Below are 16,162 nucleotides of genomic sequence, written 5' to 3'. Positions count from 1 at the left end.
ATTTAGATGGAGGATGACCGGAGCTTGGCGAAGAAATCAATCGGAAAAGAAGGATCAAGGATTAGGGTTTCAAACTTCGGGATTTCTCTCTCAAATCTCTTTCTCCCTCTCAAATTCCCACGAGAAAATGAACAGTGTCCCATTTTCTTTTGATTTTTTTTATATATCAAAGTAAAAGTGCTGATATCCGCACCCCCACTTGATGGATACTCCTTGTTGCGGCTAAATCACCCCCCTTTAGGTTCGCACCACACTCCTTACATCGCTCGTCTTATTTGACAAATCAGGTCGGATTTTGATGAAATTTGGCGGGGGCCCTGGTGAGACCCTAACCTAACTTGCGATGAAATTTGGGATCCTATCTTGGTGATTGGATGGGGTTTCGCACAAACACAGCGGACTTGGGTCCGGTCAAAATGGGGTGTCTACAGCATCCTCTGTGGACCCCGATCCGGAGAGGACGAGTGCGGCGAGGGACGCGAGGTCCCCACAGCAATCCTCTAAGATCTCCACAATGTGAAGGAGAGCTCTGCCAAGGAACTCTCGAAACGGATGCCACCCTCACAGCATAGCACGAGTGGCGATACAAAACGAATGAGATACATCCTGATCAGGAGCCAGGGCTCGAAACCGAGATGTACCTAAAAAGAACTCAGAGTCGCCATCCATGGATAGGCCATGGAACCCTAAAATCAAATCCTCTGTGCAATGGATAACCAGAAATATATATGGGTTCGTGCCTGGTTACGAATGGGGAAGGTCTGAGAGCACCCCCAATTCGCCCGAGTGCAAGCACTTGGTCTCTTATGCCATTTTCATTAATTCTAAAGAAGTTTGAGTAAAAATCATGTGAAATGGGAACAATCCTCAGGAATCGTCTACCTAAGCATGCATTTCCTGAGAATGGAGAAATAAACACGTAAAATGAAATGAAAAATGTGTCACCTAAGCAAAGCTAGGTTATGAGTGACATGCCTAATGGGTGTCTAAGTTTCTGGCGGACACGCACATGCAAGCTACAACCAAAGGTATAGTATCAGTACAAGAAAGTAAGAAAACATATCAAAACATGAGACACAAATCTATGCTATGTATGACGGGACAAGACAAGTCCTAACTCTAATGCAGGACTGGACTCGGACCAGAATGGCCATCCATCCTAGCTGCGCTACGTATCCCGGCCTCGGGAAGAATCGGAGCCCACGTAGTTCGATGCCCTATTCTAAATTATGATGCCTAAGACATCTAGCCCTCTATCCTAGACTCGATCTAAAAGACCGAACCAGTTATTAAAGCTTCTTGTATGATTATTAAAATTCCAGTGAATTGTGGATTTTAGGACACCCTATATGCCCTAACTAATGCAAGTTGATTAGCCTTAGGCTAATGCAGGTGGTTCCTACAATCCTATGTGTAACTAGGCTGTGCAACCTAATGAAAACCACGGGCTGACTATATGCCTAGTCTAGCCATCGGTTCGACTAAATGTCTAACCGATCGACTCGAGGCCTCCTAACTCTAGGGACACTCACACGACAGGACATACCATATCAATACAAATCAAGACAAACTCCTAACTCTAGAACACAACCTAAACAGCTAGGACACACTTCTAACTCTGAGTTTATTTCAGGTATGTCTCGGTTTCGAACCTCGGTTCCGGATCGAGACATATCTCTTTCTTTTTTATATCGCCACTCATGCTATGCTGTGAGGGTGGCACCATTTCGAGAGTTCCTTGGCAGAGCTCTCTTTTGTTGTGGAGATCTTAGAGGATTGCAGGAGGGATCTCGCGTCCCTCGCCGCACTCGTCCTCTCAGGATCGGGTTCCACAGGCTGGCGACTATGCTGGGGAATTCTTGAAACATTGCCTAACTCTATAAAAATGCCATTTTTACTAACTTTGGAGAAATTTGAGCTAAAATCATTTTAAATGGGAACCTTTTCGCTTAGAATCCAGGGGCACCAGATAGGTGCGTAATTAAAACAAGGGATTCACACACTACACATCATGCATTATCATATTTGTTATTTCTTTCATTGTTTTTCATTGTTTTTTATTATTAGCTCCACGGGATAGATTCAATGCGTGCCCGACTGGGATGTTATTACACCCTGATAGTACTGTTGAATCTATTTCCAAGCTATGCGCCAGCGCTGCGGCCGTAAACACTCGGTGCACTTGTGTTTACAGCAGCCGATGAGCAATGAAGCATACTATGTATAACACTCGGTGCACTTGAGTTATACATATTAGGTATGTTTCATACGCATAGTACCCATTAGATTGAGTCCGGAGCCCTACTTTGTTTTATATATATTATGTATATACTTACTGACTTAGTGAAACCCAACTAGGAAGTACCTGTGTTTATATAAGTATATTGCATTCATATAAGGGTCGAACATGTGTTGCTCACACATGTGGAGCCTAGAGTTAGGAGCCTTGTCCCCTTTGTAGACTAGGGTAGTTCATTTTATATGGCTACAACACGGTCCTAGTACACTCATCAGTCTGTCTTGAGTCGAGACTTTCTCGACTCCGTTAGATTAGATTAGAGCTGGTGCCCCTGGTTAGGATTTGTATGTATTTGTATATACCTATATATACTGATTATGTATATTAGGGTTCTCCTCTTAGTTAGAGTTCCTTATTCATTTCAATTGGTTATATCCATTTTCTGTTCAGATCTAGATCTAGTCAGTGGCTTTGCTTGCCATATCCTTGACCTGGTTTTGTCCTTTGATCTGTTGATTATAGGATTTGACCCGTTGTTATATGCTCTCACCTTTGGTAGGTCCTACTGTGAATAGTACTTTTGAATAGTACTTTTGAATAGTACTTTTGAATAGTACTTTTGAATAGTAGTTTTGAATAGTAGTTTTGAATAGTAGTTTTGAATAGTAGTTTTGAATAGTAGTTTTGAATAGTAGTTTTGAATAGTAACTGTGAATAGTAACTGTGAATAGTAGTTTTGAATAGTAGTTTTGAATAGTAGTTTTGAATAGTAGTTGTGAATAGTAGTTTTGAATAGTAGTTGTGAATAGTAGTTTTGAATAGTAGTTTTGAATAGTAGTTGTGAATGCTTTATTTGCTCATCACATTTACTCAAACTTAATCTAACAAAACCTGAAGGCATCATAGATTGCGCGAACTTATTGCACACACTTACATCACTTTCATCTAAACCCCTGCATCTCACATGCACACACATCCTATTTTAGGAACCCGGAGTGTTATCTAGCATGGTTGACTGGGATTTCATCACCTGGTGCCTCTGTGCTAAAGAAGCATTCCACCCTTAGCCTAGTACTTTTATGGTACGTAAACGGATCTCTTGTTCACGTACTGATATGCCGGACACTGGTACAGTATATCGAACATGGATTCGCGCTAAGGGAACTCTTGGCCTTACCCCTAGATTAACCCACACATGCATGTAGTATACGAACACATGTGCATCACGTGTGTGAGCCTAGTTTAGGATATCCTACCCATTTGTGTCTAGATTAGGCCGTAGTCCATCTTCCAATGGCTACGATCGGTCCTAGGTACACAAACAAAGTCATGAGTCGAGATCCTCTCTCCACTCCGCTAGATTATGGTTAGGGTTGATGCCTTCAGGTAACACTGATAAAATGTGCGAAGATTAAAAAACTTTTCCTTTGGAGTTAGGATGTAAATCCCATTCATTTCCAAAGATCTCATAGGATTAGTCATTCATGATCCATCCGTTGAAAGCAATCTTATGCTATCTCATCTCATCTTGATCACAGATTTTCAATCTTATATTATCTGATTTGACTCATATTTCTTTTCCTTTAGAGAGTCTTTGACTCATATATCCTTTAGTTGGTGTTAGTGGAGTCTTTGACTCGTATTTCTTTTCCTTTAGAGAGTCTTTGACTCATATATCCTTAGTTGGTGTTAGTGGAGTCTTTGACTCGTATTTTCATCTCTTTTAGAGAGTCTTTGACTCATTTATCCTTTAGTTGGTGTTAGTGGAGTCTTTGACTCGTATTTCTTTTCCTTTAGAGAGTCTTTGACTCATATATCCTTTAGTTGGTGTTAGTGGAGTCTTTGACTCGTGTTTTTCATCTCTTTTAGAGAGTCTTTACTCATTAATCCTTTAGTTAATGTTAGTGGAGTCTTTGACTCGTGTTTCTTTTCCTTTAGAGAGTCTTTGACTCATTTATCTTTTAGTTGGTGTCATTGGAGTCTTTGACTCGTATTTCCGTTTTTAGAGAGTCTTTGACTCATCTGTTTCATTTGCAGTATTATTAGAGAGTCTTTGACTTCGTTATCTCATTTCAGTGTTATCAGTTGCTCTTATTAGAGAGTCTTTGACTCGTTTATCCTTTAGTCGCTTTTATTAGAGAGTCTTTGACTCATTTATTCTCCAGTTACTGTCATTAGAGAGTCTTTGACTCATTTGCTCTTATAATAGTATTATTAGAGCATAGTTGATTTGCCGTAAGTGTTTTGATAGGTAGAGAGTTCGTTCCGAACTACGTTGGCTTGATCCTCTTCCACGAGGTACGTAGTGCAGCTTGGGATCCACATCCCAAGTCCAGCCAAACTTTTAAAAATAAACATTTTAAATCTTTGAAAATTACAAAAATATTCAAACCATTTTCGAAAAGATCTTCCTTTAGAGTTAGAAGTGTGTCCTAGCTGTTTAGGTTGTGTTCTAGAGTTAGGAGTTTGTCTTGATTTGTATTGATATGGTATGTCCTGTCGTGTGAGTGTCCCTAGAGTTAGGAGGCCTCGAGTCGATCGGTTAGACATTTAGTCGAACCGATGGCTAGACTAGGCATATAGTCAGCCCGTGGTTTTCATTAGGTTGCACAGCCTAGTTACACATAGGATTGTAGGAACCACCTGCATTAGCCTAAGGCTAATCAACTTGCATTAGTTAGGGCATATAGGGTGTCCTAAAATCCACAATTCACTGGAATTTTAATAATCATACAAGAAGCTTTAATAACTGGTTCGGTCTTTTAGATCGAGTCTAGGATAGAGGGCTAGATGTCTTAGGCATCATAATTTAGAATAGGGCATCGAACTACGTGGGCTCCGATTCTTCCCGAGGCCGGGATACGTAGCGCAGCTAAGATGGATGGCCATTCTGGTCCGAGTCCAGTCCTGCATTAGAGTTAGGACTTGTCTTGTCCCGTCATACATAGCATAGATTTGTGTCTCATGTTTTGATATGTTTTCTTACTTTCTTGTACTGATACTATACCTTTGGTTGTAGCTTGCATGTGCGTGTCCGCCAGAAACTTAGACACCCATTAGGCATGTCACTCATAACCTAGCTTTGCTTAGGTGACACATTTTTCATTTCATTTTACGTGTTTATTTCTCCATTCTCAGGAAATGCATGCTTAGGTAGACGATTCCTGAGGATTGTTCCCATTTCACATGATTTTTACTCAAACTTCTTTAGAATTAATGAAAATGGCATAAGAGACCAAGTGCTTGCACTCGGGCGAATTGGGGGTGCTCTCAGACCTTCCCCATTCGTAACCAGGCACGAACCCATATATATTTCTGGTTATCCATTGCACAGAGGATTTGATTTTAGGGTTCCATGGCCTATCCATGGATGGCGACTCTGAGTTCTTTTTAGGTACATCTCGGTTTCGAGCCCTGGCTCCTGATCAGGATGTATCTCATTCGTTTTGTATCGCCACTCGTGCTATGCTGTGAGGGTGGCATCCGTTTCGAGAGTTCCTTGGCAGAGCTCTCCTTCACATTGTGGAGATCTTAGAGGATTGCTGTGGGGACCTCGCGTCCCTCGCCGCACTCGTCCTCTCCGGATCGGGGTCCACATCCTCTAGCAGTTCGGGGTCTAGTTCATCGGAGAGGACCCAAACGAATCCGCCCAGGGTCCCCGGCCCGTATATGGCGAGTCCTAGTGTTAGTGTGGAGGTCATAGGTAGTGGGGACGAGGTGATTTTGGATTTAAATACCACCCCGGCCCTAACGGATAGCTACTTCCGAGCATAGGCAAGTGAGGGTAGTGATGTTGCGGAGGCGTCCACCACTTTCGTTCTGGGCCGGGCTGTTGAGGTTATAGCTGTGGCTCGGATGGACGCCAATCCCCGGTATAACATTCAGGCTCTGTATGAGGAGAATATCCTTGACGAGTCCAGGCTAGGGGAAGTTAGGGATAGATATTGCATTCCTGAGCGATTCAAACTGAGGGCGGCAATAGAGGGGGATAGGGCCAGCAATGAGAGTGCCGACGTCTGTATTTACGATGAGTCCTTAAGAGCCGGGCTTAGGTTCCCTCTGCATCCCTTCTTTGCCGAGGTCATCCGATATTACGGCCTGGCACCGGCCCAGGTCACACCGAACTCATGGAGGACGCTGGTCGGGTTCATATATCTAGTCCAAGGTTGTCTCGAAAGGAACCTGTCCATACGTTTGTTCCTCATGTGTGCATATCTGAAGAGGCACAAGGACAGGGGTTGGATCTATATCAGCCAGCGTCCCGATGTGAAGGTGATCACAGGCATCCCAACTTCTATTCATAAGTGGAAAAACATGTTCTTCTACATTGAGGACAGCGAGCTCTCCGAGCCATGGCCGATTCCATTAAAATGGGATACGCCGGACACGCTTGCGTTGAGTCGCAAGCCGAGCTTGGAAGGCCAGGATAGGCTCACGTTTGCTTGAGTATGTGACGAGCTGCAACGAATGGGCATGATTCATTGTGAGGAGTTCTCTAGGGAAGAGATTCTGGTAGGGCTCGGCATTAGTACTGCAACCCCGGCACATCTGTGGCTAGTCTTGCTTTTGAGCTCATATTTTCTTTCCTTCGTTCCTGGCCGGTTTTTATTTGTCCTGTTGAATTTCAGAAATGCAGAAGCAGTCCCAGTTGGAGAAGGTGAGGCAAGGGGCCTTCGGCAGGGGCCAGAACCAGAAAATGAAAGCTCCCGAGGTCTCAAATCCTGCACCAACTCAGGACGCACCCCCCGGGGCAAGCCCACGGTAAAGCTGGTCGGCGCATACGGCCGGGGAGCGGGGTCCTCTAAGCCAAGGGACGCAGCTACCGAAGTCTGATCCACCCCCGCGAGGCCCGGGGACAATATTTTCTGGCCCAACTGGGCAGTTCAGAAGATCGACACCGGCTTCGGTGACAGCCGGGTGGCCATGGAGATCGTCACCAAAGGCCTACTGAACCATGACAAGCTCCAGGTTCTAAACGAGCCTCCAGATGCGGCCGATGAGGCCATCTTCTCTTCACTTTACCAGGTACTTTTTTTTAATAATCCGTTGCTCATTTATTTTTGCTGACCCGCAGATCGGATTGTATTATCATGATTTCCGCGAGAAGAGCCGGAAGTTTTCTGCCACAATCACTCAGTCTGAGGAGGAGAATGGCAGGCTGGAGCAGGAGGCTGCCGAGCTCAATAGGTCCATTAAGGATAGGGACCAGGAGATAAATAGGCTCAAGACCGAGATGGCCACCTAGAAGCAGAAGGCCTCTGAAGCCCTCAATGCGCAGAGGGAGAGAGCCCGCGAGAGGCAGACAGCGGCCGTGGCAGAGGCCGTGCAGAAGGAGGAGGACAAACTCATTAGTTTGTCCACTGAATCTTACAAGCTGGGATTCATGGATTGCCTTGAGCAGGTCAAGGGATCCAACCCGAATGTCGTTCTGACGGGCCTTATCCTTCCTGATCCGCCGGTGGCCAGGGATGAAGACGAGCAAGACGCCCTCGCAGCAGCTGAAGCCCCGGTGGTAGATCCCTCGCGGGATGGTGGTCATGGGATGTCTTGAGCTCCCCATTTTTCCCTTTTTGGTACCGTTTCTTGATTCTCTTTGTAATGGCCCTTGGAGGCCATACTTTTTGTAATGGCCCTTAGAGGCCCAACTTTTCATGAATAGAAATTACATTTTGCTAGTCTACTGTTTCCGCTTGTGTGCCTCTGACTAGTATTGATTAACTCAACACTGGGTCAATAACACTTGTAAAATAGTTTGTTTCCGAACAGAATGGCGCTCCCGGCAGGTATTCAAGTTTTTATTGACCTAGATTCTCGCAAAGGTTTATTTTTCTGACCGGGCCCGTTCCTGACCAGAAGTGCGCTTTCGGCCTTTGTGGAGACGAACCGGGGTGAACCAGGCAGCGAGTACCCGAGTTTTGGTGAACTGGGTTTCTTAGTAGGTTTGGTTTTCTGCCCGGGCCCGTTCCTGACCAGAAGTGCGCTTCTGGTCTCTCTGGAAACGAACCGGGGTGAACCAAGCAGCGAGTACCCAAGTTTTGGTGAACTGGGTTTCTGAGCAGGTTTGGTTTTCTGCCCGGGCTCGTTCCTGACCAGAAATGTGCTTCCGGTCTTTGTAGAGACGAACCGGGGCGAACCAAGCAGTGAGTACCCAAGTTTTAGTGATGTTTCTGAGCAGGTTTGGTTTTATGCCCGGGCCCGTTCCTGACCAGAAGTGTGCTTCCGGTCTTTGTGGAGACGAACTGGGGTGAACCAAGCAGCGAGTCCCCCAGTTTTGGTGAACTGGGTTTCCGAGCAGGTTTGGTTTCTGCCCAGGCACGTTCCTGACTAGAAGTGCACTTCCGGTCTTTGTGGAGACGAACCGGGGTGAACAAAGCAGCGAGCACCCAAGTTTTGGTGAACTGGGTTTCTGAGCAGGTTTGGTTTTCTACCCGGGCCCGTTCCTGACCAGAATTGTGCTTCCGGTCTTTGTGGAGACGAGCCGGGATGAACCAAGCAGCTAGGGGTGTCAACGGATCCACTTCGGGTCGGATCCACCTATGTCACAGTCACGATCCATTCAAATTCCTTATCGGTCGGGTCGGACTCGGATTGTTCTTCGGATCCTAATTTCCAAGTCATGATCACGATCCATTTTAATTCGGACCGTCCATCGGAGTGTCCTATTATGTCCCACTAAGCTAAGTAAACAACTATTTTTTTTAAAACGAGTAAGAATGGCAGTCCACTATTAGTGTGTCTCTATGCATTTTCTTCTACTAAATTAAAAATTTATCTATGTTTAATCTATGTGTAAAATAATGCTTGTAAACAATAAAACTAATCAAAATTACATACACAAATATAATGCATAACTATTATCAAGAAATATGATTCATAACAAAAACATTCAGTAATAAAAACTGATGAACTAATAATATATTCATGACGGCATATATGTTCAATAGACCAACATAATGAAAGTAAAAACTGAGAAAATGAATCAAGAAAAAAAAAGACTCACCATGATAATCCTCACCAGCATGACGCGGAACCATCCAAAAATAGTATTGCTCTTCTAAACCATTTCTAAATTCCTGCAAATTCTAAGAATTGTGTATACTTTCAACTGAAATAGTGAAACTTATAATAAGAAAAATGATGCTTGACCAAGACAACAAATCAAATGAGTCATTTGTAAATAGTTCACTAATAATAACATCAACCCACCATAAATACATAGGTCTGCAAAAGTTGACAAGATTCGTGTAACCACAAAGTAATAAATAAAGATATCAAACTCAAAAACACAATGTTGCCATGTTGGTTTTGCAATTGGCACAACTAAACCAAAAATATCTCCAATCCATTGTTTTTGCGATTGGCACAACTAAACAAAAAAATCTCCAATCCATTGTCGATATACCCTACACCAACATACAAAGGAACAAAATAATTAATTTAAATATATGTGAATCATAAATTCAACAATGCAAAACAAAAAATTAAGCAACATCTAATAAGTAACCAACTATTTACCTGTCTCAGAGAAAATACTATAAAGACCACCTCTAGTCTTCATCGCCAATTGTGATAGAATTCGTAGAACTAGCCAAACCTTTCACAAGTATACGGAGCAAATGTTAAAAATTAAAAATCACATTTATAAACTACAATTAGAATAATAAAAAACTTAAATTGAATATATATGTACCATCAATTGAAGCCCGCAACCAATCTTGCCCACAAATGAGAGCCTCTACCGTCTCTGGAAGTAATGAACTACGATACTGATCTAATACTCTACCTCCAGTACTGAATGCAGACTCAGAAGCTACAGTTGATATGGGAATCCCCAAGATGTCACGAGCCATTATAGAGAGTGTGGGATAGTTGAGTGCATTGCTCTTCCACCAACTCAATACATCAAATTCATCCGTGGGAGGAACTATGATAATGGCTTCATCCAAATAATGATCTAAATCCCCCTTCCTTTCCACCCTTGAAGAACTTTCTATAGCAAATTGGTGAAAAAGATTCATTTTATCTTGTCGACTTGGATTAGTGTTGAGCCCTACCCTTTCCTCATTTGCAAAATTAAAACCTGAGAGAGATGATCTCTCGGTAGACGAAGCTTGTTTTCTTTCATACTCTCGGTAAAGGTCTCTAATGGCATTTTTGGCTTTTTGGATTTCCATCTCACTTCTTTCAAAATAGTAAATTTTAGGATAATAATACTCCAATAGCTTCAACTTGTACCTAGGATCTAAAACTACTGCAATCGATAAGATCAAGCTGCATTCTCCCCAATACTTATCAAACTTGTCTTTCATTCTCTCAACAATGGATCTCATAAATAATTTATCGCACACATATGCCTCATGCAATGCACACCGAATTGATACTAATTCAGGAAAAAATATATTTGCAGTAGGAGACTTGGTAGCAGAAAAAATATTGGTAGCATCATAAAAGACTTTCAAAAAATTGCAAATAATTTTAGCATTTTCCCATTCATCTTTTGTAGGTGCTACTTGATAATTCAGATCACACTGTGTCATTTGAAGAAATGCATCCTTATATTCTAGTGCAACTTGTAACATAAGGAATGTCGAGTTCCACCTAGTTGGAACATCAAGGCAAACCTTCTTTTCACTACTTATCTTTGACACTCTAGCCAATTCCTGAAAAATTTGTTGACGTGATTGTGAAGCCTTCACATACTTTACACTCTCACGAACCTTGTGGATCACATTATTAATCACTTCCAAGCCACTCTGTACAACCAAGTTTAAGATGTGTGCACAACAACGAACGTGAAAAAACTTACCCTCAAGTGGAAGTGTGTCATGCAATTTTTCTTTCAACCTGGCACACATGCTATCATTTGTTGTCAAATTATCTACAGTCATGGTAGATATCTTTCCATCAATTTTCCACTCTAATAACTGTCGATAAATTGTGTCACATAAATTTATTGCAGTGTGAGGAGATGGTTCCACGGCAAAATTAATTATCCTCTTGTTCAACACCCAGTCATGATCAACAAAATGTGCTGTGAGACATATATATCCAAGTGTTTGGTTAGATGTCCACATATCTGTTGTAAGGCTGATACGACCAGGAATAGTTTCAAATACTGTAGAGAGCTTTTCTTTCTCTTTCTTATAAATCGCTAAGCAATCAGACTTAATAGTGTTCCTAGACACCATCTTGAATAACGGCTGAAGATTCTTAGCAAATTTAATAAACCCGGGGTGTTCTACGATTTTAAAGGGGTACTCGTGCAACATTATCATATGAGCAAGATCTTGTCGGCTTTGATTTTGATCAAACTTAAAATTACTAATACAAGTACTCCCATCTGTTTTTGCTTGACCCCAAGACAAAAATTTTTGTCTTACGTCCTGATTTTTGTTTTTAGGACAATGCGCAAGATGTCGTTTTAAGTGAGTAGTTCCACTAGTACTTGAACCCGTGAGATTCCTCTTACAATGTTTGCATTTAGCCCACAAAACCCCATTTGAATCTTCTTCTTTTTCAAAATCATTCCAAATGACTGACCTTAATTTACGTCGTCTAAGGCTAGGTGGTGAGTGATTTCCATCATTAACATCATCATCCACAATATCCTCAGACATTGTTGAACAATAACAATGGCAATCAAATTGTCACAAAAGAAAATCGACAGTAGTTTGGTTACCTATAAAAGAAGAAATCAAACAAATCATGAGTTAAAAATAACAAAAAAACCATACTACGCAAAAACTGATTTTAGCATAAACCCTACAAATAAACCAATCAGTTAGCACATCATAAGCCCTACCATAAACTGATTTTAGCATAAATCCTACCATCCAAAATCCGAAACCCTAACCCTCCCATAAATCTGAAACCTCATTAAATCCTCCCTTTGCAGATTTTTGAGTTTTAAAATGGTAAAACCTTAAAATCCAGAACCCTAAAATCTGCAGAAATAAAATCCTCTTTGCAGAAAACCAGAACCCAAAAATCTGTAAAATCAAGAACCTTGAAATATGCAGAAAACCCAAGTGAAGCACCCAAATTAAATAAGGTTTAAGCACCCAAATCAGATTTAACTTCAAAATCCGAAACCCCAACTCAGATGTAAAAAATCAGCAACCCTAAAATCAGAGAAACCCCCCAAAACCACCACAAAAATGCATACTATAGAAACCCAAACAAGAGAACCACAAAACCGGGTTTATAGAAACCCTAAGAAGGAAAAAAAGGAAAAAGAAACTGAGAAGAGAGAGAGAGAGAGAGAGAGAGAGAGAGAGAGAGAGAGAGAGAGAGAGAGAGAGAAGAGAAGACCTGGTTTGAATCTTGAGAGGGTGGAGATGAAGCTTCCGAAGGTTGAAGACGAGCCCTCAAAGTCGAGTCTTTTTTTTTGCACAGGACGAGTTGGGGAAAAGTAACGGAAAGTAGGGTTTTCAGACCATTTGTATCGGAAACGGGTCGACAGAAAAGTCGCGGCTAGGCACAACTTCATAGAAATAATAGGGTTTTCAGACCATAAGAGATGTTTTGACCAAAATACCCTTCATAGAAATAATAGCATTTACAAAATTTGAAGGGTATTTTTGTCAAACATTTCGGATCGTGACTATCCAATGGGCATCTCTGCAGTGCCCATACCCAATCCGAAATTTTTCGGATCCTAGATTTTAGGGTCCAAAATAAGCCCATGGATCCTATTCGTATGTTTAGATCCCGTTCATTAATGTTCGGATTCGGACGATCCATTGGACCGTCTGGATCCATTGACACCCCTACAAGCAGCGAGTACCCAACTTTTGGTGAACTGGGTTTCTAAGACGGAGTGCTCGGAGATTTGCAAAGAAACAGTATCCTTTTTATCATTCACATTCAAGCGTACTTACAATGGCATTCGCTTTTGCGCCAAGTGGCCAGCTATTGGTAGTATTTTTGGAGGTTCTTCGAATTCTAGGTGTGGGGTAGTAAGTGCTCCCCAAGTGTTTCCAGCTTGTAACTCCCTGGGTGAATTACCTCTTTCACCCGGTACGGCCCTTCCCAGGTCGGGGAGAGTTTGCCTACCTTCTTCGGTTGGGAGATAGCAGCCTTCCTCAGGACTAGGTCCCCTGCTTAGAACTCTCTTAGGCGTATCTTCAGGTCGTGATAGTTGGACACTTTCTGTTTGCAGGTCGCGACCCTGATTCGGGATTCTTCCCGGGCTTCTTCCTACAAGTCAAGGTTTGCACGGAGCCCATCTCCATTGAGCTGCTCATTGAAGTTGGTGACTCTGAGAGACGGGACGCCAACATCGACGGGTATTACGGCCTCAGTTCCAAAGGACAAGTTGAATGGCGATTCTCCCATCGCGGTGCTCGGGGTGGTACGATACGCCCATAGGACGTGATAAAGTTCGTCTGCCCATCGGTCTGCCTTTTCGTCCAGCCTCTTTTTGATCCCCTGGAGTAGGATTTTGTTCGTTACTGCAGTCTGCCCATTCGTCTCAGGATGCGCCATAGAAGTGAATCTTTGTTCGATCTTCAATTCAGAGCAGAATTTTCAAAAGTTCCGACAGTCGAACTGTCTGCCGTTGTCCGTTATCAAAATGCGGGGTATCCCGAATCTGCAAACGACTGACTTCCAGAAGAAGGTATGCATGTTTTGCTCCGTGATCTGGGCTAGAGGCTCAGCCTCCACCCACTTGGTAAAATTGTCAATGGCCACCACGACGAACTCACGTCTTTCGGAGGCTGGTGGAAAAGGGCCCAAGATGTCCATCCCCCATACTGCGAAAGGGAGTGGGCTGATGATCGGGGCCATGGATACAACCGGTTGATGGATGGTGGGAGAGAACTTTTGGCATCTCTCGCACCTTTTGACCAAGTCCAGAGCGTCTTGCCTCAAGGTTGGCCAGTACAGGCCTCTTAGCAGTACTTTAATGACCAGGGCCTTGCCCCCCAGGTGTTCTCCGCAAATTCCTTAGCGCATCTCTTGCATAGTGTATGCGGCGTTGCTTAGCCGGAGGCATTTTAGGTACAGAAGGGTGTACGACCTTTTGTACAGGCTCTCACCATCTAGGGAAAACCGGGCTGCTCTCTGTATCACTTTGCGGGCTTCCTTCTTTGCTTCGGGAAGCTTCCCGCTACGTAGGTACTCAATGATTTCATCCATCCAGCACGACTCGTGCTCGACCTGCATTACTTCTACGGCCTCATTTTCGATACTGGATTTCTTCAGAAATTCCATACATGTACTCCCAAGAGTAGTGTAACCGGATGCTGTCAGCTTATACAGTACATCCACTTTTGCATTTTCCGTTCTGGGAATTCTGATGACCGCGAAGTTTTTGAACTTTCCGGCCAACCGGCGGACCTTGGAGAGATATTTAATCATGCGCTCATCGCGGGCCTCATAGACTCCTTGGATCTGGTTTGCGACCAACTGGGAGTCGCAATACGCCTTCAGCCTTTGGGCGCTGGTCTGGACTGCTAGGTTCATTCCGGCGATGAGAGCCTCATATTCTGCCTCAATGTTGGACGCACGGAATCACCTTAGCGCGTAATCCAGAACAAAGTTATCGGGCCCAGTGAGAATCAAACCGTCTCCACAACCAACCTTGTTTGAAGATCCATCCACATATACTTCCCAGGTCGGTTCACTGGACGATGGATTCTGTTCTGCAAGGTATATGGATGTTTTCTGTTCTTACTGGTTCAGTCTCAGCTTCTGTTCGTTCCCCAGATGTAGTTACCTTCTCTACAACCGGGGTTTGGACAATTTCAGATTCGATGCTTTGCTGGTGGATGGTGCACTCGGCCACAAAGTCTGCCAACACTTGGGCTTTTATCGCCGGCCTAGGCAGGTACTGGATATCAAATTCGCTCAGCTCCACAGCCCATTTCACAAGTCGCCCTGAGGTGTATGGTCTATGGAGAACCTGTCTAAGCGGCTGATCAGTCAGGACCTTTATTGTGTGGGCTTGAAAATACAGCCTCAGTTTTTTGGCCGCCATGATCAGAGCGCATGCCAATTTCTCAATCCGCTGGTACCTGATCTCAGCATCGTGTAGGACCTTGCTGACATAGTAGATCGGTTTCTGGTGGTTGTGCTCTTCTCGGATTAGCACAGCTGCCAGTGCCATGGGGCTTACAGATAGGTACAAAAGCAGCTCCTCCCCCTGCCCTGGCTTTGTCAACAGCGGTGGAGATGACAAGTACTGCTTCAGCTCCTCGAATGCGACTTGACACTCCTGTGTCCAGGGTGCTGTTTTGAATCCTTTGACAGCGTTGAAGAAAGGCAGGCATCTCTCTGCAGATTTTGAGATGAAGCGCCCCAGTGCGGCCACCATCCCGGTCAGCCGCTGTACTTCTCTAATGGTCTTTGGTGGAGTGAGCTCCACCACGACTTTGATCTTTTCTGGATTGGCTTCTATCCCTCTCCGGCTTACCATAAATCCCAAGAATTTTCCCGAGCTGACACCGAAGGTGCACTTGGTGGGGTTGAGCTTCATGTTATGCTCCCTTAGGACTTGGAATGTCTCTTTTAGGTCGGAGACATGATCTCGTGCGCTCTAGCTTTTGACCAACATGTCATCTACATAGACCTCCATGTTGTGGCCGATTTGCTTTTCGAAGAGCTTGTTTACGAGCTTCTGATATGTTGCCCCAACATTCTTTAGGCCGAAAGGCATGACGTGGTAACAATACGTCCCCTGATCTGTTATGAAGGAAGTCTTTGGTATAACTGATTCATACATTCTGATCTTGTTGTACCCAGAGAAGGCGTTCATGAAGCTCAGCAGTTCGTGACCTGCGGTGGCATCTATCAGCTGGTCGATTTTTTGGAGCGGGTAGCTATCCTTGGGACAAGCTTTGTTCAGATCGGTGAAATCAACGCAGGTCCTCCACTTCCCATTGGCTTTCTTTACCAGGACCACGTTCGCCAGCCAGTCCG

The 16,162-nt window shown here is 43.7% G+C and overlaps 2 protein-coding genes across 2 annotated transcripts; both read right to left on the bottom strand.

The window, feature by feature from the left end:
* Window positions 1-9,891: 9,891 nt before the first annotated feature.
* Window positions 9,892-11,856, bottom strand: LOC143890433 (zinc finger BED domain-containing protein RICESLEEPER 2-like). Its single transcript, XM_077395115.1, has one exon. The coding sequence runs from the start codon at window positions 11,854-11,856 to the stop codon at window positions 9,892-9,894; it is 1,965 nt and encodes a 654-aa protein (XP_077251230.1).
* Window positions 11,857-14,188: 2,332 nt separating this feature from the next.
* On the bottom strand, window positions 14,189-14,707 carry LOC143890427 (uncharacterized). The gene has a single exon (XM_077395102.1). It carries the CDS (start codon window positions 14,705-14,707, stop codon window positions 14,189-14,191), a length of 519 nt encoding a protein of 172 aa, XP_077251217.1.
* Window positions 14,708-16,162: the final 1,455 nt, after the last annotated feature.

Source organism: Tasmannia lanceolata, unplaced genomic scaffold, assembly GCF_043159265.1.
Source record: "Tasmannia lanceolata isolate RefF3 unplaced genomic scaffold, GAP_Taslan_0.1 ptg000002l, whole genome shotgun sequence".
In the NCBI taxonomy this organism is placed as follows: domain Eukaryota; kingdom Viridiplantae; phylum Streptophyta; class Magnoliopsida; order Canellales; family Winteraceae; genus Tasmannia; species Tasmannia lanceolata.
This window is presented reverse-complemented; position numbering and strand designations above follow the sequence as displayed.